This window comes from Mobula hypostoma, unplaced genomic scaffold (assembly GCF_963921235.1).
Source record: "Mobula hypostoma unplaced genomic scaffold, sMobHyp1.1 scaffold_67, whole genome shotgun sequence".
Taxonomy (NCBI): Eukaryota; Metazoa; Chordata; class Chondrichthyes; order Myliobatiformes; family Myliobatidae; genus Mobula; species Mobula hypostoma.
This window is the reverse complement of record NW_026948177.1, coordinates 509,822-531,535: the sequence shown is the minus strand read 5'-3', so window position 1 is coordinate 531,535 and position 21,714 is coordinate 509,822. Positions and strand designations below refer to the sequence as shown.

General features: G+C 46.6%; 1 protein-coding gene and 1 long non-coding RNA gene across 2 annotated transcripts in view; both read left to right on the top strand.

The window, feature by feature from the left end:
• LOC134341447 (uncharacterized) overlaps positions 1 to 7,931 on the top strand; it is a 54,895-nt gene extending 46,964 nt beyond the window's left edge. Inside the window, exon 13 of the mRNA XM_063039302.1 lies at positions 7,753 to 7,931. Within this exon, the coding sequence (XP_062895372.1) occupies positions 7,753 to 7,931 (179 nt within the window). The remainder of the gene's footprint in view (positions 1 to 7,752) is intronic.
• A 3,453-nt stretch (positions 7,932 to 11,384) lies between these two features.
• LOC134341448 (uncharacterized) lies at positions 11,385 to 20,575 on the top strand. The gene is made up of 3 exons (XR_010016759.1): positions 11,385 to 11,456; positions 16,317 to 16,415; positions 20,483 to 20,575. It is a non-coding gene; the product is annotated as an uncharacterized LOC134341448 (long non-coding RNA).
• Positions 20,576 to 21,714: the final 1,139 nt, after the last annotated feature.

Below are 21,714 nucleotides of genomic sequence, written 5' to 3'. Positions count from 1 at the left end.
ACCACACAGCCGGTACGTACAGAGCACATGATATTCGCAGTTATGTGTGTACTGAGGAACTTGAAACTGTTCACCCTTTCAACCCCAGATCCATTGATATTAATATGAGTGTGTCTATCTCTGTTCCTCCTGTAGTCCACAACCAGCTCCTTTGTTTCTGTGACATTGAGGGAGAAGTTGTTTTCTTGACACCCCCTGTGTCAGGGTGATGACTTCTTCTCTGTAGGCTGCCTCATTATTATTTGAGATCAGGCCAATCAATATAGTACCATCTGCAAATTTAATTAGCTGATTGGAGCTGTGGGTGGCAACACAGTCATGGGTGTACAGGGAGCAGAGGATGGGGCTTAGGGCACAGCACTGGGGGGTCTCATGTGTTGAGGGGCAGAGGTGAGGGAGCCCACAATTACCACATGCTGGTAACCTGACTGGAAGTCCATGATCCAGCACACAAGGCAGGATGAAACATAGATGTCTCTGAGCTTCTTGTCAAGCCTGTAGGGAATGACGTTGTTGAATGCTGAATTGTAGTCCAAGAACAACACTCTCATATAATCATCACTCTTCTCCAGATGTGTAAGAACAGATGTGGCTATCACGTCATCTGTTGATCGGCTGTGACGATGGGTGAACTGTACGGGGTCCAGTGCAGGTGGTAACATGCTGTAGATAAATTCTGGAATGGATCTGGAAAACTGGAATATTATGAATGTCACTCTGCTCTTCGAGAAGGTAGAGAGGCAGAAGGAAGGGAACTACGGGCCAGTTATTCTGACCTCAGTGGTTGTAAAGATGTTGGAGTACCAATGGAGTGGTCAGTTGTGTGTTACTCTGTTCCTACCACGTACCCCTCTTTTTAGTACCAACTCCACAACCCAAGGGGAGAACTTCTGAGCCAAATGATGATTTGGCCACTATCACGGATCCAGATACAAGCCCAAGTATCAATTGTGGGGATGTTGTTTATGCAGACTCCTCTCTGAAATCATCATCAAAGGGATTCAACCAGAATCAAGGGGCTGACCGAGGGGAGACGGGTGATGGAGGAAACGAGGAAGATTGGAGTTAGTCACCGATGGAGACGGGTGACGGAGCAGACGAGGGAGACAGATGTAGTGTGTACCGAGTACACAGTGGCGTAGCAACACTCACAACACACTGGAGGAACTCAGCAGGCCGGGCAGCATCCGTGGAAATGATCGGTCAACGTTTCGGGCCGGAACCCTTCATCAGGACTGAAGAGGGAAGGGGCAGAGGCCCTATCCTTCTTTATAGATCCAGCATCTGCAGAGTATTTTGTTCATACAGAGTGGTGTAGGAGAGAGAGAGGGAGCAATGGTGGGGAAGCAAGTAGAAGTGTGTTACATGACAGGTCTGAGCAATTGGAAATGACGGAAATATCTCGGTATTCTGAGCGGTGGGATTCAGCTAGAATCACGGGACTGACTGATGGGCTAGGAAATGACTGAGGGCGATGGGTGATGTAGGTACCAAGTACAGAGGGGTGCAGGAGAGACCAAGACAGGAGGGTGGGAAAGCAAGTAAATGAGTGTTGCATGACGGGTATGACCAATTGGAATTGACAGAAATGTCTCCGTATTCCAGTCAGTGGGATTCAGCTAGAATCAAGGGACTGATGAAGCGGTGACGGAGTGACCAAGGCACTTGGGTGATGAAGTGGCCAAGGGCGATGGGTGAGGGAGTGGCCGAGGGCGATGGGTGACAGAGTGGCCGAGGGGGGTGTGACGGATTGGCCAAGGTATGACTGACAGATGAACCAAGGACAGAGGGGTGTGGGTTGGCTCAAACGGTGTGGTGGAGACACAAGGAAGAGTGTTGGTAAAAGAGTGTTACACGATGGGTTTGACCAGTGGGGATGGGCATAAACTTGTAGGTCTGCCATGAGCAGCGGGGATCGTCGAGGCCACTGGCCCTGGAACATGGGTGAGTGGGATGAACAGAAGCTTGGTTGTTGAGATGTACATGAAGTGAAATCAGTGTAAAGGTGCTGTGGATAATTGAGTGACTGTAGCATACTGAGTCAAATCTCAGTATCCCTGGATGCTGCATCATTGGAATTGTTCTGGAGCGAATGACTTATTGACAAGGAATGACAGTGGAAATGGAGAAATTGACAAAGAGGGCTCGAGCTGTCCAGTAGAAAGATGGAGCTGATTTGGCTGGGACAAGTTAAGTCACCTGAGGAAGATGCAGAATGCAGTAACTGGTATTTGAGTGAGTGCTGTGTAACCATACATGAAAGAGTGTGATCGGCAAGTGTTGGTACTATGGAAGGTTGGGTTTGGTGAGTCCTCTAGTCTCGTCCCATCACAGACTAGCTCAATACTTCATCTTCGACACTCACCATGTGTTCCCTATTTAGAACAGGATCATGGTCTCTGCGAAAATTATAAATGTAACTCCACTCTTCAAGAAGGCAGAGAGGCAGAAGGAGGGAAACTACAGGCCAGTTATTCTGACATCAGTGGTTGGGAAGATGTTGGAGTCCCTACTGGGTGATCAGTTGTCTGTTCCCCTGTGCCCACCATGCGCCCCTGTTTATCGCAGATCCAGAATCTGTACCAACTCCATAACTTGAGGGCACATCTCCTGATCAGACCAGTGATTTTTCCACCATCATGGACCCAGATACAAGCTCAGGTGTCAGTTCTATAGATCTGTTTTGAGAATCAATGGTCTGACTGAGGGGAGATGGGTGGGGGAGTGACATAGGGAGGTGGGCGACAGTGTGGCCGAAGGAGATGGATGACAGTCTGACCGAGGGAGGTGGGTGATGGACTGTCCGATGGAGATGGGTGACGGAGAAGTGAAGGCAGCTGGGTGATGGAGTGTCTGAGAGAGATGGGTGATGGAGGTACTGAGGGCAGAGGGATGTGGGAAGGTCAAATAGGTGTGGGAGGGACCGGGGGCAGAGGGTTGAGGAAACAAGTAAAAGTCTTGGTATTCTGAGCAATAGATTTTGAGGGGGTCACTGGGACTGGTTCATAGAACAGCGGGATGAATAGAAGGTCATGCGTTGTGATAAACATGAAGTCAAATGAATGTACAAATGCTGGGGATAATTGAGTGATCGTAGCATAGGGGGTCAGATCGGAATATCCCTGCATATTGCATCCTAGATAATTATTCTAGAGTCTCTGACGTATAAGCAATATATGACGTATATTGGGAATGGAGTAATTTTCAAAGAGCTTCCAGCCATCTGGTAGAAAGATGGAGGTGATTTGTTTAGGATGACTTACGACCTCTCATGGAAGGAGGAGGATGCGAAATGCAGAGACTGGTGGTTGGGTGATTGCAGTATAACCTTACATGACCAGGTGTGATGAGCATGTGTTAGGATGATGGAAGGCTGGCTGAGGTTATTCCTGTAGTCTCGACCCATCACAAGCTGGCACAATATATCCTCTCCTACACTCACCATGTGCCCCTGATTTAAAACACATTCAGGGTGCAGAGCCCGACTTTGTCCACAGTCCCAGAACGATCTACAAGTAACTTTGTCAGTGACGGTTTGTAGAAATGGAGCCTTCTGCAAGTCTCCATGGCAGAGTTTTGACTGAACTGTGTTACCAGAACTAGAGACGAGATTGTTGGCAAACTGAAGAGTCTGAATGTGGATAAGACACCTGGAGCAGACAGTGGGCACAACAGAGCTCAGGAAGAGGATGCTGAAGAGATTGTTGAAGCATTAGTAATGATCTTTCAAGAATCACTAGATTCTGGAATGATTCTGGAAGACTGAAAAATTACAAATGTCACTCCATTCTGCAAGAAGCTAGGGAGGCAGAGTGAGGGAAACTATAGTCAGCTCTTCAGACCTCAGTGCTTGGGAAGATGTTGTAGTGCCAGTTGAGTAGATAATTGCCTGTTCCTCTGTTGCCAACATGTGCCCCATTAACTACAGATCTAGTATCTGTACCAACTCTGCAAGCAGATGGGACAACTCTTGAACCAAGCGATGATTTATCGACTATCACGGACACAGATGGAAGCCCAGGTATCAGTAATGGGGATGAGTTTTACCCAGACTCTTCTCTGAAATTATCATCTGAAGTATTCAACCAGAATCAAGCTACTGATTGAGGGGGGATGGGCGATGGAGGGTGTGAAGGAGATGGGTGACGGAGTAGCCGAGGGGGATGCGTGACAGAGTGGCAGAGGAGGATGGGTGACAGAGAGGCCGAAGGAGAATGGTGATGGTCGCTGAGGACCGAGGGGTGTGACTGAGGGGGGAGTGGTGAGGAATCAAGTAAAAGAGTGTTGCATGATTGGTCTGACCAATTGGAATAGACACAGATATCTAGGTATTCTGACCAGTGGGTGTTGGGGAGGCCACTGGGACTGGTAGGTGGAACTACGGTATGAACAGAAGGTCATGTATTGTGAGAAACATGAAGTGAAATCAATGTATATATACTGGAGACACTTGAGTGATTGTAGCATACAGGGTCAGATTCCAATACCCGGGATCTTACATCCGAAAGAATTGTTCTAGAGACTCTGACATACAGGCAAGAATTGACTCAGATTGGGAATGGAGGGAACTGTCAAAGAGCCATCTAGTAGCAAGATGGAGGTGATTCGTTATGGATAACTTAGTTCAGCTGACTGGACCTCTCAAGCTAGGGGGATGTGGAATTCAGTGACTGGTGGATGGGTGAGTGTCGTATAACCTTAAATGGTGGAGCATGATTGGTCTGTGATGGTATGATGAAATGCTGATATTAGTGATTCCTGTCATCTCTTCCCATCACAAACTAGCTCAATACTTCCTCTCCAACACTCACAATGTGTCCCTGATTTAAAATACATTCAGTGTCTCTTGGGAACGACAGGGTACAGTGTATGACTTTATCCACAATCCTATAACCATCGACAAGAGCATTGTCAGTGGTAGGGGTTGAGAAATGGAGACTCTCCCAAGCCTCTGTGGTGGATTTTTGAATCTCTGTGTTTCCATAACAAGAGAGGAGGTTCTTGGGAAACAAAAGGTCTGAATGCAGACAAGTCACCTGGACCAGACAGTGTACACGCCAGGGTTTTGGAAGAGATGGCTGACGAGGTTGTGGAGGCATTAGTAATCATCTTTCAAGAATCAATAGATTCAAGATAATTGAACCAGAAACAAGAGACTGACAGATGGAAGAATGGTGACAGAGTGGCTGAGGGAGATGTGCGTATGGGTTACCGAAGCAGGTGGGTGAACGACTGGCTGAGGCAGATAGGTGACAGGGGTGCTGAGAGCAGAGTGGGGTGGGAAGGCCGAGAACATGTGGGAGTTGCCAAGGGGAGAGTTGTGCGGAAGGAAGGAAAACGTATTGCATGATTTGTCTGACCAATTGGAATGGACACAAATATCTCGGTATTCTGAGCGGTTGATGCTGGGGAGGCGACCGGAACTGGTACGTGGAAATGCAGGATGAACAGAAGGTCATGCATTGTGGTAAACATGAAGTGAAATGAATGTGCAGATGCTGGAGAGAGTTGAGTGACCGTTGCATACAGTGTCAGGTCCAAGTATCCTTGGATGTTTTTAGATTTTGGATGATGTTAGAATGAACTTTATTTTCATTGTGCCGAGCACAGATAAAAGCAACGAAATGCAGTTAGCATCAGTCCAGAAATGCAAAGAATAGTGTTATTTATAAAATAACTGCAAATAAAAAAGTGCTACAGCACACAAATAGAAAAGTACTGAGACAGTACAATATGGGTGCAATACTACTTAGCACTGTGATGTGAGGTTCAGCAGTGTCACAGCCTCAGGGTAGAAGCTCTTCCTGTGCCTGCTGGTGCGGGACCGGAGGCTCCTGTAGCGCCTACTGGATGGGAGGTGAGTAAAAAATCCATGGTTAGGGTGAGATGCATCCCTGATAATGCTTTTCGCCCTGCCCAGGCAGCGTTTATGGTAGATGTTCTCAATGGTGGGCAATTGGGTGCCGATAATCCGCTGGGTAGTTTTCACCACACACTGGAATGCTTTGCGGTCCAATACGGGACAATTGCCACACCACACTGACATGCAGTTCGTGAGTATGCTCTCAATGGTACAGCGGTAAAAGTCCGTCAGTATCCTGGGACAAAGGTGAATTTTCTTCATGCTCCTCAGGAAATAAAGGCGCTGTTATGCCTTTTTGATCAGGATGGAGGAGTTCAGGGAGCAGGTGAGATCCTCGGAAATGTGGACACCAAGGAATTTGAAGCTTGATAGATGCTCCACTACAGCTCCGTTAATGTAGATGGGGATGTGAGTGTGACTCCTGGTATGCCTGAAGTCCACAATAATCTCCTTGGTCTTCTGGGTGTTATGGGCCAGATTTTTGTTAGCACGCCACACGGCCAGGTGCTGGACCTCGTCCCTGTAGGCCGACTTGTCATCCCCCCGATCAGGCCAACCACCGCGGTGTTGTCTGAGAACGTGATTATGGAGCTAGAACCCTGTACAGGAACGCAGTCATAGGTGAAAAGGGAGTACAGAACAGGGTTCAGGGTTCAGTACACAGCCTCGAGGCACGCCAGTGTTCAGGGTGAGAGTGGAGGAGGAGAGGTTGTCTAACTTAACTGAATAGGGTCTGTTAGAAAGTCCAAGGTCCAATTGCAGAGGGATGAGCTGATACCAAGCTGGCGAAGTTTGGTGATCAGTTTGGAGGGGAGCACAGTATTGAATACCGAACTAAAGTCAATGAACAGCATTCTGACGTAAGAGTTGGGGTCAGGGCAGAGTGAAGAGCCATGGAGATGGCATCCTCTGTTGACCTGTTGGTGCGATAGGCAAATTGATGGGGGTCCAGGGTAGTGGGCAGACAGGATTTCAGATGTGGCAGAACCAGTCTCACAAAGCACTTTGCAATGGTGGGTGTGAGTGCAACTGGATGTAAGTCATTCAGGCCTGTGGCAGTGGAATGCTTCGCATTCTAGAGAATCATTTCGAGTGCCTGATGTACAGGCAAGGATTGACTCAGAGTGGGAATGGAGTATTTTGTCAAAGAGCCATCGAGTAGAAAGATGGAGGTGATTTGTTATGGACAATTTAGCTCAGCTGAGCGGACCTCTCATTCGAGTTGGATGTGAATTGCAGTGACTTGTGCATGGGTGAGTGCTGTATAAACTTACATGGTGGAGCACGTTGGGCCAGTATTGGCATGATGAAATACTGATTTTGGTGATTCCAGTAGTCTCGTCCCATCACAAACTTGCTCAATACTTCCTCTCCAACACTCACCACGTGTCCCTGATTTTGAAACACATTGAGTGTCTCTTGGGAACAGTAGGGTACAGAATACAACTTTGTCCACAATCCCATGAACATCCACAAGCGCATAATCAGTGGTAGGGGTGGTAGAAATGAGGCTGTCCCATGTATCTCTTGTGGAAATTTGAATGTCTATGTTTCTATAACAAGAGAGGATGTTCTTGGGAAACAGCAAGTTCTGAATGATGACATCTCACCTGGACCAGACAGGGTGCACCCCAGAGTTCTGGAAGAGATGTCTGAAGAGATTGTGGAGTCATTAGTAATGATCTTTCAAGAATCACTAGATTCTATATGTTTCCGGAAGAGAAGAAAATTACAGATATTTCTCCACTCTTGAAGAAGGTGGCGAGTTAGAAAGAAGGAAACTATAGGCCTGTTATTCTAATCTCAGTGGTTGGGAAGATGTTGGAGTCCCAACCCAGTGGTCTATTGTCTGTTCCTGAGTTCCCACCATGTACCCCTGTTTATTATAGATCCAACATCTGTACCAACTCCACAAACCGAGGGGACAACTCCTGAACTAAGTGAAGATCTGTCCACAATCACGGACCTGGATACAAGCTCAGGTATCAGTTGTGGGGAGATGTTTTACACAGGCTTGCCTCCGAAATTATCATCCAATGGATTCAACTGGAATCAAGGGATATACTGAGGGGAGATGGGTGATGGTGGATAGAGGGAGATTGATGGTAGTCACCATGGGAGATCAACGGAGATGAATGACGGACAGATCAAGGGAGATTAGTGACCGAGGGACCAAGGGAACAGGGTGACAGAGCGGCCGAGGGAGCTGGGTGACGAAGGTACCAAGTACAGAGGGGTGCAGGAGAGACTGAGGGGACAGTGGTGAGGAAGCAAGTAAAAGCGTATTATGTGACCGGTCTGACCAATTGGAAAGGACAGAAGTATCTCAGTATTCTGCGCAGTGGGATTCAAGAATAGTCAAGTGACCGACTGTGATATTGGTGTGGCTGAAGGAGGTAGTGACGGATCGGCTGAGGGATACGAGTGACAGACGGACCAAGGACAGAGGGGTGTGGGATGGCTCAAACGGTGTGGGAGAAACTGAGGGGAGAGTGTTGAGTGAGCAAGTAAAATTGTTGCCTATCTTGGACACTGATTATGAGTGACTTAGAATACACAGTCAGATCCGTGTCTGCCTGGATGTCACATCCTGGAGAATTGTTCTGGAGTGTCTGATGTGCAGGGAAGGGTTGACTTAGATTGGGAATGGTGGGAATTGTCAAAGAGCCATCTGGTAGAAAAATGGAGGTGATTTGTTATGGGCGACTTAGTTCAGTTGAGCGACCCTCTCATGCGAGCAGGATGTGGATTATGCTGCTGACGGTTCGGTGAGTGTTGTATAACCTAAAATGGTACAGCACGATGGGCCTGTGATAGCATGATGGAATGCTGATACTGGTGATTCCTGTAGTCTCGTCCCATCACAAACTTACTCAGTACTTCCTCTTCAACACTTCCCATGTGTCCCTGATTTAAAACACATTCGCTGTCTCTTGAAATAGCAGGGTACAGAGGATGTCTTTGTCCATAATCCCATAAATATCTACAACAGCATTGTCAGTGTCAGGCTTGGTAGAAATGGAGCCTCCGACAAGTCTCTGTGGTGGAAATTTGAATGTCCATGTTTCCATAACAAGAGAGAATGTTCTTTGGAAACAGAAAGGTCTGAATGCAGACAAGTCACCTGGACCAGATAATGTGCACCCCAGAGTTCTGGAAGAGGTGGAGGCATTAGTAATGATCTTTCAAGAATCACTGGATTCCAAATATTTCCAGAAGACAAAATTACAGAAGTCACCTGACTCTTGAAAAAGGTGGAGAGGCAGAAAGAAGGATAGTATAGGACTTTTGAACTGATCTCAGCAGTTGGGAAGATGTTGCAGTCCCAAATAGATGGTCAATTGTCTGTTTCTCTGTTCCCATCATGGTGCTCTGTTTATTACAGATCCAGTATCTCTACCAACTCCAAAAAGTGAGGGGACAACTCCTGAGCCAAGGGATGATTCGTCCACAATTACGGACCAGGATACAAGCTCAGGTATGAATTGTGGGGACATCTTTTACAGAGACTTCCCACTGAAATCATCATCCAATGGATTCAAGCAGAATCAAGCACATGACTGAGTGGAGCTAAGAGATAGACGGATCGAAGGAGATTGGGAATAGAGTCACTGTGAGAGATGGGGTTTGGACTTACCAAGGGAGACGGGGTTTGGATGGACAGAGGGAGATGGGGTTGGGACGAACCAGGGGTGACGGGGCTCGGACTGTGCGAGGGAGATCGGTGTCAGAGCAGCTGAGGGAGACAGAGTGACCAAAGGAATTGTGAGATGAAGTAGCCAAGGGAGAGCTGTGATGGAGGTGCTGAGGACTGTGGGGTGTATGTGGACTAACAAGTTGTGTGAGAGACCGAGTGGAGACTGGTGATGAAGCCAGTAAAAGAGAGTTGCATGACGGGTCTGACCAATTGGAATGGACACAGATATCAAGAATTCCAAGCAGTGGATGTTGGGGAGGCCACTGGGTCTGATACGTGAGCCAGTGGGATGAACAGAAGGTCATGCGTTGTGAGAAACATGAAGTGAAATGAATGTACAGATGCTGAAGATGGTTAAGTGACCATAGCATACAGTGTCAGATCCGAGTATCCTTGGATATTACATCCTGGAGAATTGTTCTGGTGTGTCTGATGTACAGGCAAGGACTGACTCAAAATGGGAACGGAGGGAATTGTGAAAATGCCATCAAGTAGAAATCTGGAGGTGATTTGTAATGGAAAATTAGTTCAGTTGAGCGACCCTCTCATGCGAGGAGGATGTGGATTACAGTGACTGGTGGTTGGGTGAGTGCTGTATAACCTTTCATGCTGGAGCACGATGGGCCTGTGATGGCATGATGGAATGCTGATTTTGATGATTCCTGTAGTCTCTTCCCATCGTAAATTAGCTCAATACATCCTCTCCAACACTCCCCATGTGTCCCTGATTTAAAACGCATTCCATGCCTTTTGTGAACAGTAGGATACAGAGTACGACTTTATCCACAGTTCCAGAGCCATCTATAAGCGCATTGTCAGCGATAGTGGTGGTAGAAATTGAGGCTGTCCCAAGGCTCTGTGGTGGAAATTTGAATGTCCATGTTTCCATGACAAGAGAGGAGGTTCTTGGGAAACAGAAGGTCTGATTGTAGACAACTCTCCTGGACCAGATAGTGTCCACAGCAGAGTGGTGGAAGAGTTGGCCCAAGAGGTTGTGGAGACATTTGTAATGATATGTCAAGAATCACAAGATTCTGAATATTTCCAGAACACAAGAGAATTACACATGTCAGTCCACTGCTGAAGAAGGTGGAGAGGCAGAAAGAAGGAAACTATAGGCCAATTTTTCTGATCTCAGTGGCTTGGAAGATGTTGGATCCCAACCAGCTGGTCTATTGTCTGTTCCTCTGTACCTACCATGGATTCCTGTTTATTACTGAAACAGCATCTGTACCAACTCCACAAACTGAGGAAACAACTCATAGAACATAGAACATAGAATAGTACAGCACAGTACAGGCTCTTCGGCCCACAATGTTGTGCCGACCCTCAAACCCTGCCTCCCATATAACCCCCCCCCACCTTAGATTCCTCCATATACCTGTCTAGTAGTCTCTTAAATTTCACTAGTGTATCTGCCTCTACCACTGACTCAGGCAGTGCATTCCACGCACCAACCACTCTCTGAGTAAAAAACCTTCCTCTAATATCCCCCTTGAACTTCCCACCCCTTACCTTAAAGCCATGTCCTCTTGTATTGAGCAGTGGTGCCCTGGGGAAGAGGCGCTGGCTATCCACTCTATCTATTCCTCTTATTATCTTGTAAACCCGTATCATTAGATTCTATATGCTTCCGAAAGAGAAGAAAATTACAGATATTTCTCCACTCTTGAAGAAGGTAGCGAGTTAGAAAGAAACTATAGGTCTGTTATTCTAATCTCAGCGGTTGCGAAGATGTTGGAGTCCAAACCGGTGGTCTATTGTCTGTTCCTCAGTTCCAACCTGTACCCCTGTTTATTATAGATCCAACATCTGTACCAACTCCACAAACTGAGGGGAGAACTCCTGAACCAGGTGATGATTTGTCCACAATCACGGACCAGGATACAAGCTCAGGTATCAGTTGTGGGGGCATGTTTCACACAGTCTTCCCTTCGAAATTATCATTCAGTGTAGTCAACCAGAATCAAGGGATATACTGAGGGGAGATGGGTGATGGTGGATAGAGGGAGATTGATGGTAGTCACCATGGGAGATCAATGGAGATGAGTGACAGACAGATCAAGGGAGATCAGTGACAGAGGGACCAAGGGAACAGGGTGACAGAGCGGCTGAGGGAGCTGGGTGACGAAGGTGCCAAATACAGAGGGGTGCAGGAGAGACTGAGGGGAGAGTGGTGAGGAAGCAAGTAAAAGCGTGTTAGGTGACCGGTCTGACCAATTGGAATGGACAGAAATATCTCAGTTTTCAGAGCAGTGGGATTCAAGAATAGTCAAGTGACTGAGTGGGATGTTGGAGTGGCTGAAGGAGGTAGTGACAGATCGGCTGAGGGATACGAGTGACAGACGGACCAAGGACAGAGGGGTGTGGGATGGCTCAAACGGTGTGGGAGAAACTGAGGGGAGAGTGTTGAGTGAGCAAGTAAAATTGTTGCCTGTCTTGTACACTGATTATGAGTGACTTAGAATACACAGTCAGATCCGTGTATGTCTGGATGTTACATCCCAGAGAATTGTTCTGGAGTGTCTGATGTGCAGGGAAGGGTTGACTTAGATTGGGAATGGTGGGAATTGTCAAAGAGCCATCTAGTAGAAAAATGGAGGTGATTTGTTATGGGCGACTTAGTTCAGTTGAGTGACCCTCTCATGCAAGCAGGATGTGGATTATGCTGCTGATGGTTCGGTGAGTGTTGTATAACCTAAAATGGTACAGCACGATGGGCCTGTGATAGCATGATGGAATGCTGATATTGGTGATTCCTGTAGTCTCGTCCCATCACAAACTTACTCAGTGCTTCCTCTTCAACACTTCCCATGTGTCCCTGATTTAAAACACATTCGCTGTCTCTTGGAATAGCAGGGTACAGAGGATGTCTTTGTCCATAATCCCATAAATATCTACAACAGCATTGTCAGTGTCAGGCTTGGTAGAAATGCAGCCTCCGACAAGTCTCTGTGGTGGAAATTTGAATGTCCATGTCTCCATAACAAGAGAGAATGTTCTTTGGAAACAGAAAGGTCTGAATGTAGACATGTCACCTGGACCAGATAGTGTGCACCCCAGAGTTCTGGAAGAGGTGGAGGCATTAGTAATGATCTTTCAAGAATCACTAGATTCCAAATATTTCCAGAAGACAAAATTACAGATGTCACCTGACTCTTGAAAAAGGTGGAGAGGCAGAAAGAAGGATAGTATAGGACTTTTGAACTGATCTCAGCAGTTGGGAAGATGTTGGCGTCCCAAATGGATGGTCAATTGTCTGTTTACCTCCTCAATTGTCAATACAATTGAGTGTTGTATAACCTAAAATGGTACGGCACGATGGGCCTGTGATAGCATGATGGAATGCTGATATTGGTGATTCCTGTAGTCTCGTCCCATCACAAACTTACTCAGTGCTTCCTCTTCAACACTTCCCATGTGTCCCTGATTTAAAAGTCATTCAGTGTTTCTTGGGAACTACAGGGTACAGAGTATGACTTTATCCACTATCCCATAACCATCGACAAGAGCACTGTCAGTGTTAGGGGCTGAGAAATGGAGACTCTCCCAAGCCTCTGTGGCGGATCTTTGAATGTCTGTGTTTCCATAACAAGAGAGGAGGTTGAAGGAGATGAACAGGATGAATAGAAGGTTGTGCATTGAGATAAACATAAAAAGAAATGAATGTACAGATGATGGGGAGAATTACGAGACTATAACAGATGGGATCAGAGCTGAATATTCCTGGATGTTGCATCTTAGGTAATTGTTCTGGAGTGTCTGATGTATAGGTAATATGTGACATAGATTGGGAATGGAGAAATTGTCAAAGATTTCTAGCTATCTGCTATAAAAATGGTGGTGATTTCTTTGGGATGACAAAGCAACTGTCATGGGAAGAAGATGCAAAATGCCGAGACTGGGGTTTGACTGCGTGCAGTTTAACCTTACACGATGGGGTGTGATGATGCTGTGTTGGTACGATGGAAGGCTGGTTGAAGTAATTCCTGTAATCTCAACCCATCACAAGCTAGCACAATATATCGTCTCCTACACTCACCATGTGCCCCTGATTTAAACCACATTCAGGGTCACTTGGGAAGAGTAGGGTACAGAGCACAACTTTGACCACAGTCCCAGAACCATCAAGAGGCACCTTTGTCAGTGCAATGGCTTGTTGAAATGGAGCCTCCTTCAAATGTCTATTGTGGAGCTTTGACTGGACTGTGTTCCCAGAAGTAGAGAGGAGGTTGTTGGCAAACTGAATGGTCTGAATTTGGATAAGTTACCTGGAGCAGACAGTGGGCTCCCCAGAGTTCTGGAAGAGGAGGCTGAAGATATTGTGGAAGCAGTAGTAATAATCGTTCAAGTAGAAGCATGTTACATGACAGGTCTGACCAAAGGGAATGGACAGAAATATCTCGGTATTCTGAGCAGTGGGATTCAACTAGAATCACGGGACTGACTGATGGGCGAGGAAATGAATGAGGGTGATGTGAGATGTAGGTACCAAGTACAGAGGGGTGAAGGAGAGACCAAGACAGAAGGGTGGGGAAGCAATAAATCCGTGTTGCATGATGGGTGTGACCAATTGGAATGGACAGAAATGTCTCGGTATTCCAGTTGGTGGGATTCAACTCAAATCAACGGACTGACTAAGTGGTGATGGAGTGACCAAGGCAGATGGGTGACGGAGTGGCCGAGGGGGATGTGTTACGGAGTGCACGTGGCGGATGGGGGACGGTATGGCTGAGGGTGATTGTTGACAGAGTGGCCGTTGGAGATAATGATGGCTTGACCAATGAGGAGCTTGATTGTTGAGATATACATGAAGTGAAATCAGTGTAAAGGTGCTGTGGATAATTGAGTGACTGTAGCATACTGAGTGAAATCTCAGTATCCCTGGATGCTGCATTATCGGAATTGTTCTGGAGGGAATGACGTATTGACAAGGAATGACAAAGTGGAAATGGAGAAATTGACAAAGAGGGCTCTAGCTGTCCAGTAGAAAGATGGAGCTGATTTGGCTGGGATGACTTAAGTCACCTGAGGAAGGTGTGGAATGCAGTGACTGGTATTTGAGTGAATGCTGTGTAACCTTACATGAAAGAGTGTGATCGGCAAGTGTTGGTACTATGGAAGGTTGGGTTTGGTGAGTCCTCTAGTCTCGTCCCATCACAGACTAGCTCAATACTTTATCTTCGACACTCGCCATGTGTCCCCTATTTAGAACAGAATCAGGGACTCTTAGAAAATTACAAATGTAACTCTACTCTTCAAGGAGGTAGAGAGGCAGAAAGAGGGAAACTGCAGGCCAGTTATTCTGACATCAGTGGTTGGGAAGATGTTGGAGTCCCAACTGGGTGATCAGTTGTCTGTTCCTCTGTTCCCACCATGTGCCCCTGTTTATTGCAGATCCAGCGTCTGTACCAACTCCACAACTTGAGGGGACATCTCCTGATCAGACCGATGATTTTTCCACCATCACAGACCCAGATACAAGCTCAGGTGTCAGTTCTATAGATCTGTTTTGAGAATCAATGGTCTGACTGAGGGGAGATGGGTGGGGGAGTGACATAGGGAGGTGGGCGACAGTGTGGCCGAAGGAGATGGATGACAGTCTGACCGAGGGAGGTGGGTGATGGACTGTCCGATGGAGATGGGTGACGGAGAAGTGAAAGCAGCTGGGTGATGAAGTGTCTGAGGGAGATGGGTGATGGAGGTACTGAGGACAGAGGGATGTGGGAAGGTCAAATAGGTGTGGGAGGGACCGGGGGCAGAGGGTTGAGGAAACAAGTAAAAGTCTTGGTATTCCGAGCAATAGATTTTGAGGAGGCCACTGGGACTGGTTCATAAAACAACAGGATGAATAGAAGGTCATGCGTTGTGATAAACATAAAGTCAAATGGATGTACAAATGCTGGGGATAATTGAGTGACCGTAGCATAGGGGGTCAGATCTGAATATCCCTGCATATTGCATCCCAGATAATTATTCTCGAGTCTCTGACGTATAAGCAATATATGACGTATATTGGGAATGGAGTAATTTTCAAAGAGCTTCTAGCCATCTGGTAGAAAGATGGAGGTGATTTGTTTAGGATGACTGAGGACCTCTCATGGAAGGAGGAGGATGCGAAATGCAGAGACTGGTGGTTGGGTGATTGCAGTAAAACCTTACATGACCAGGCGTGATGAGCATGTGTTAGGATGATGGAAGGCTGGTTGAGGTGATTCCTGTAGTCTCGACCCATCACAAGCTGGCACAATATATCCTCTCCTACACTCACCATGTGCCCCGATTTAAAACACATTCAGGGTGCAGAGCCCGACTTTGTCCACAGTCCCAGAACGATCTACAAGCACCTTTGTCAGTGACGGTTTGTAGAAATGGAGCCTTCTGCAAGTCTTCATGGCAGAGTTTTGACTGGACTGTGTTACCAGAACTAGAGACGAGATTGTTGGCAATCTGAAGAGTCTGAATGTGGATAAGACACCTGGAGCATACAGTGGGCACAACAGAGCTCAGGAAGAGGATGCTGAAGAGATTGTTGAAGCATTAGTAATGATCTTTCAAGAATCACTAGATTCTGGAATGATTCTGGAAGACTGAAAAATTACAAATGTCACTCCATTCTGCAAGAAGCTAGGGAGGCAGAGTGAGGGAAACTATAGTCAGCTCTTCAGACCTCTGTGCTTGAGAAGATGTCGTAGTGCAAGTTGTGTAGATAATTGCCTGTTCCTCTGTTGCCAACATGTACCCTATTAATTACAGATTCAGCATCTGTACTAACTCCGCAAGCAGAGTGGATGTGGATAACTCCTGAACCAAGCGATGATTTGTCGACTATCACGGACACAGATTCAAGCCCAGGTATCAGTAATGGGGATGTGTTTTACCCAGACTCTTCTCTGAAATTATCATCCGAAGTATTCAAACAGAATCAAGCTACTGACTGAGGGGAGATGGGTGATGGAGGGTCTGAGGGAGATGGGTGACGGAGAGGCCGAGGGAGATGGGTGACGGAGAGGCCAAGGGGGATGGGTGACGGAGTGGCCAAGGCGGACGGGGGACGGAGTGGCTGAAGGAGAATGGTGATGGGTGCTGAGGACAGAGGGGTGTGACTGAGGGGGGAGTGGTGAGGAATCAAGTAAAAGAGTGTTGCATGATGGGTCTGACCAATTGGAATAGACACAGATATCCCGGTATTCTGACCAGTGGGTGTTGGGGAGGGCACTGGGACTGGTAGGTGGAACTACGGTATGAACAGAAGGTCATGTATTGTGAGAAACATGAAGTGAAATCAATGTATATATACCGGAGACACTTGAGTGACTGCAGCATACAGGGTCAGATTCCAATACCCGGGATCTTACATCCGAAAGAATTGTTCTAGAGACTCTGAAATACAGGCAAGAATTGACTCAGATTGGGAATGGAGGGATCTGTCAAAGAGCCATCCAGTAGCAAGATGGAGGTGATTCGTTATGGATAACTTAGTTCAGCTGTCTGGACCTCTCAAGCTAGGGGGATGTGGAATTCAGTGACTGGTGGATGGGTGAGTGTCGTATAACCTTAAATGGTGGAGCATGATTGGTCTGTGATGGTATGATGAAATGCTGATATTGGTGATTCCTGTCATCTCTTCCCATCACAAACTAGCTCAATACTTCCTCTCCAACACTCACAATGTGTCCCTGATTTAAAATACATTCAGTGTCTCTTGGGAACTACAGGGTACAGTGTATGACTTTATCCACAATCCTATAACCATCGACAAGAGCATTGTCAGTGGTAGGGGTTGAGAAATGGAGACTCTCCCAAGCCTCTGTGCTGGATTTTTGAATCTCTGTGTTTCCATAACAAGAGAGGAGGTTCTTGGGAAACAAAAGGTCTGAATGCAGACAAGTCACCTGGACCAGACAGTGTACACGCCAGGGTTTTGGAAGAGATGGCTGAAGAGGTGGTGGAGGCATTAGTAATCATCTTTCAAGAATCAATAGATTCAAGATAATTGAACCAGAAACAAGAGACTGACAGATGGAAGAATGGTGACAGAGTGGCTGAGGGAGATGTGTGTACGGGTTACCGAAGCAGGTGGGTGAACAACTGGCTGAGGCAGATAGGTGACAGGGGTGCTGAGGGCAGAGTGGGGTGGGAAGGCCGAGAACATGTGGGAGTTGCCAAGGGGAGAGTTGTGCGGAAGGAAGGAAAACGTATTGCATCATTCTTCTGACCAATTGGAATGGACACAAATATCTCGGTATTCTGAGCGGTTGACGCTGGGGAGGCGACCGGGACTGGTACGTGGAAATGCAGGATGAACAGAAGGTCATGCATTGTGGTAAACATGAAGTGAAATGAATGTGCAGATGCTGGAGAGAGTTGAGTGACCGTTGCATACAGTGTCAGATCCAAGTATCCTTGGATGTTTTTAGATTTTGGATGACGTTAGAATGAACTTTATTTTCATTGTGACGAGCAGAGATAAAAGCAACGAAATACAGTTAGCATCAGTCCAGAAATGCAAAGAATAGTGTTATTTATAAAATAACTGCAAATAAAAACGTACTACAGCACTCAAATAGAAAAGTACTGAGACAGTACAATATGGGTTCAATACTGCTTAGCACTCAAATCATTTCGAGTGCCAGATGTACAGGCAAGGATTGACTCAGAGTGGGAATGGAGTATTTTGTCAAAGAGCCATCAAGTAGAAAGATGGAGGTGATTTGTTATGGACAACTTAGCTCAGCTGAGCGGACCTCTCATTCGAGTTGGATGTGAATTGCAGTGACTTGTGGATGGATGAGTGCTGTATAAACTTACATGGTGAAGCATGTTGGGCCAGTATTGGCATGATGAAATACTGATTTTGGTGATTCCAGTAGTCTCGTCCCATCACAAACTTGCTCAATACTTCCTCTCCAACACTCACCACGTGGCCCTGATTTTGAAACACATTGAGTGTCTCTTCGGAACAGTAGGGTACAGAATACAACTTTGTCCACAATCCCATGACCATCCACAAGCGCATAATCAGTGGTAGGGGTGGTAGAAATGAGGCTGTCCCATGTATCTCTTCTGGAAATTTGAATGTTTGTGTTTCCATAACAAGAGGGGATGCTCTTGGGAAACAGCAAGTTCTGAATGATGACATGTCACCTGGACCAGACAGGGTGCACCCCAGAGTTCTGGAAGAGAGGTCTGAAGAGATTGTGGAGTCATTAGTAATGATCTTTCAAGAATCACTAGATTCTATATGTTTCCGGAAGAGAAGAAAATTACAGATATTTCTCCACTCTTGAAGAAGGTAGCGAGTTAGAAAGAAGGAAACTATAGGCCTGTTATTCTAATCTCAGTGGTCGGGAAGATGTTGGAGTCCCAACCCAGTGGTCTATTGTCTGTTTCTCAGTTCCCACCATGTACCCCTGTTTATTATAAATCCAACATCTGTACTAACTCCACAAACCGAGGGGACAACTCCTGAACCAAGTGAAGATCTGTCCACAATCACGGACCTGGATACAAGCTCAGGTATCAGTTGTGGGGAGATGTTTTACACAGGCTTGCCTCCGAAATTATCATCCAATGGATTCAACTGGAATCAAGGGATATACTGAGGGGAGATGGGTGATGGTGGATAGAGGGAGATTGATGGTAGTCACCATGGGAGATCAACGGAGATGAGTGATGGACAGATCAAGGGAGATTAGTGACCGAGGGACCAAGGGAACAGGGTGACAGAGCGGCCGAGGGAGCTGGGTGACGAAGGTACCAAGTACAGAGGGGTGCAGGAGAGACTGAGGGGAGAGTGGTGAGGAAGCAAGTAAAAGCGTGTTACGTGACCGGTCTGACCAATTGGAAAGGACAGAAATATCTCAGTATTCTGCGCAGTGGGATTCAAGAATAGTCAAGTGACTGACTGGGATGTTCGTGTGGCTGAAGGAGGTAGTGACGGATCGGCTGAGGGATACGAGTGACAGACAGACCAAGGACAGAGGGGTGTGGGATGGCTCAAACGGTGTGGGAGAAACTGAGAGGAGAGTGTTGATTGAGCAAGTAAAATTGTTGCCTGTCTTGTACACTGATTATGAGTGACTTAGAATACACAGTCAGATCCGTGTATGCCTGGATGTTACATCCTAGAGAATTGTTCTGGAGTGTCTGATGTGCAGGGAAGGGTTGACTTAGATTGGGAATGGTGGGAATTGTCAAAGAGCCATCTGGTAGAAAAATGGAGGTGATTTGTTATGGATGACTTAGTTCAGTTGAGCGACCCTCTCGTGCGAGCAGGATGTGGATTATGCTGCTGATGGTTCGGTGAGTGTTGTATTTTCTAAAATGGTACAGCACGATGGGCCTGTGATAGCATGATGGAATGCTGATACTGGTGATTCCTGTAGTCTCGTCCCATCACAAACTTACTCAGTACTTCCTCTTCAACACTTCCCATGTGTCCCTGATTTAAAACACATTCGCTGTCTCTTGGAATAGCAGGGTACAGAGGATGTCTTTGTCCATAATCCCATAAATATCTACAACAGCATTGTCAGTGTCAGGCTTGGTAGAAATGCAGCCTCCGACAAGTCTCTGTGGTGGAAATTTGAATGTCCATGTCTCCATAACAAGAGAGAATGTTCTTTGGAAACAGAAAGGTCTGAATGTAGACATGTCACCTGGACCAGATAGTGTGCACCCCAGAGTTCTGGAAGAGGTGGAGGCATTAGTAATGATCTTTCAAGAATCACTAGATTCCAAATATTTCCAGAAGACAAAATTACAGATGTCACCTGACTCTTGAAAAAGGTGGAGAGGCAGAAAGAAGGATAGTATAGGACTTTTGAACTGATCTCAGCAGTTGGGAAGATGTTGGCGTCCCAAATGGATGGTCAATTGTCTGTTTCTCTGTTCCCATCATGGTGCTCTGTTTATTACAGATCCAACATCTCTACCAACTCCAAAAAGTGAGGGGACAACTCCTGAGCCAAGGGATGATTCGTCCACAATTACGGACCAGGATACAAGCTCAGGTATCAATTGTGGGGACATCTTTTACAGAGACTTCCCACTGAAATCATCATCCAATGGATTCAACCAGAATCAAGAACATGACTGAGTGGAGCTAAGAGATAGACGGATCGAAGGAGATTGGGAATAGAGTCACTGTGAGAGATGGGGTTTGGACGGACCAAGGGAGACGGGGTTTGGATGGACGAAGGGAGATGGGGTTGGGACGAACCAAGGGTGACGGGGCTCGGACTGTGCGAGGGAGATCGGTGTCAGAGCAGCTGAGGGAGACAGAATGACCAAAGGAATTGTGAGATGGAGTAGCCAAGGGAGAGCTGTGATGGAGGTGCTGAGGACTGTGGGGTGTATGTGGACTAACAAGTTGTGTGAGAGACCGAGTGGAGACTGGTGATGAAGCCAGTAAAAGAGAGTTGCATGACGGGTCTGACCAATTGGAATGGACACAGATATCAAGAATTCCAAGCAGTGGGTGTTGGGGAGGCCACTGGGTCTGATACGTGACCCAGTGGGATGAACAGAAGGTCATGCGTTGTGAGAAACATGAAGTGAAATGAATGTACAGATGCTGAAGATGGCTAAGTGACCATAGCATACAGTGTCAGATCCGAGTATCCTTGGATATTACATCCTGGAGAATTGTTCTGGTGTGTCTGATGTACAGGCAAGGACTGACTCAAAGTGGGAATAGAGGGAATTGTGAAAATGCCATCAAGTAGAAAGTTGGAGGTGGTTTGTAATGGAAAATTAGTTCAGTTGAGCGACCCTCTCATGCGAGGAGGATGTGGATTACAGTGACTGGTGGTTGGGTGAGTGCTGTAGAACCTTTCATGCTGGAGCACGATGGGCCTGTGATGGTATGATGGAATGCTGATTTTGATGATTCCTGTAGTCTCTTCCCATTGTAAACTAGCTCAATACATCCTCTCCAACACTCCCCATGTGTCCCTGATTTAAAACACATTCCATGTCGTTTGTGAACAGTAGGATACAGAGTACGACTTTATCCACAGTTCCAGAGCCATCTATAAGCGCATTGTCAGCGATAGTGGTGGTAGAAATTGAGGCTGTCCCAAGGCTCTGTGGTGGAAATTTGAATGTCCATGTTTCCATGACAAGAGAGGAGGTTCTTGGGAAACAGAAG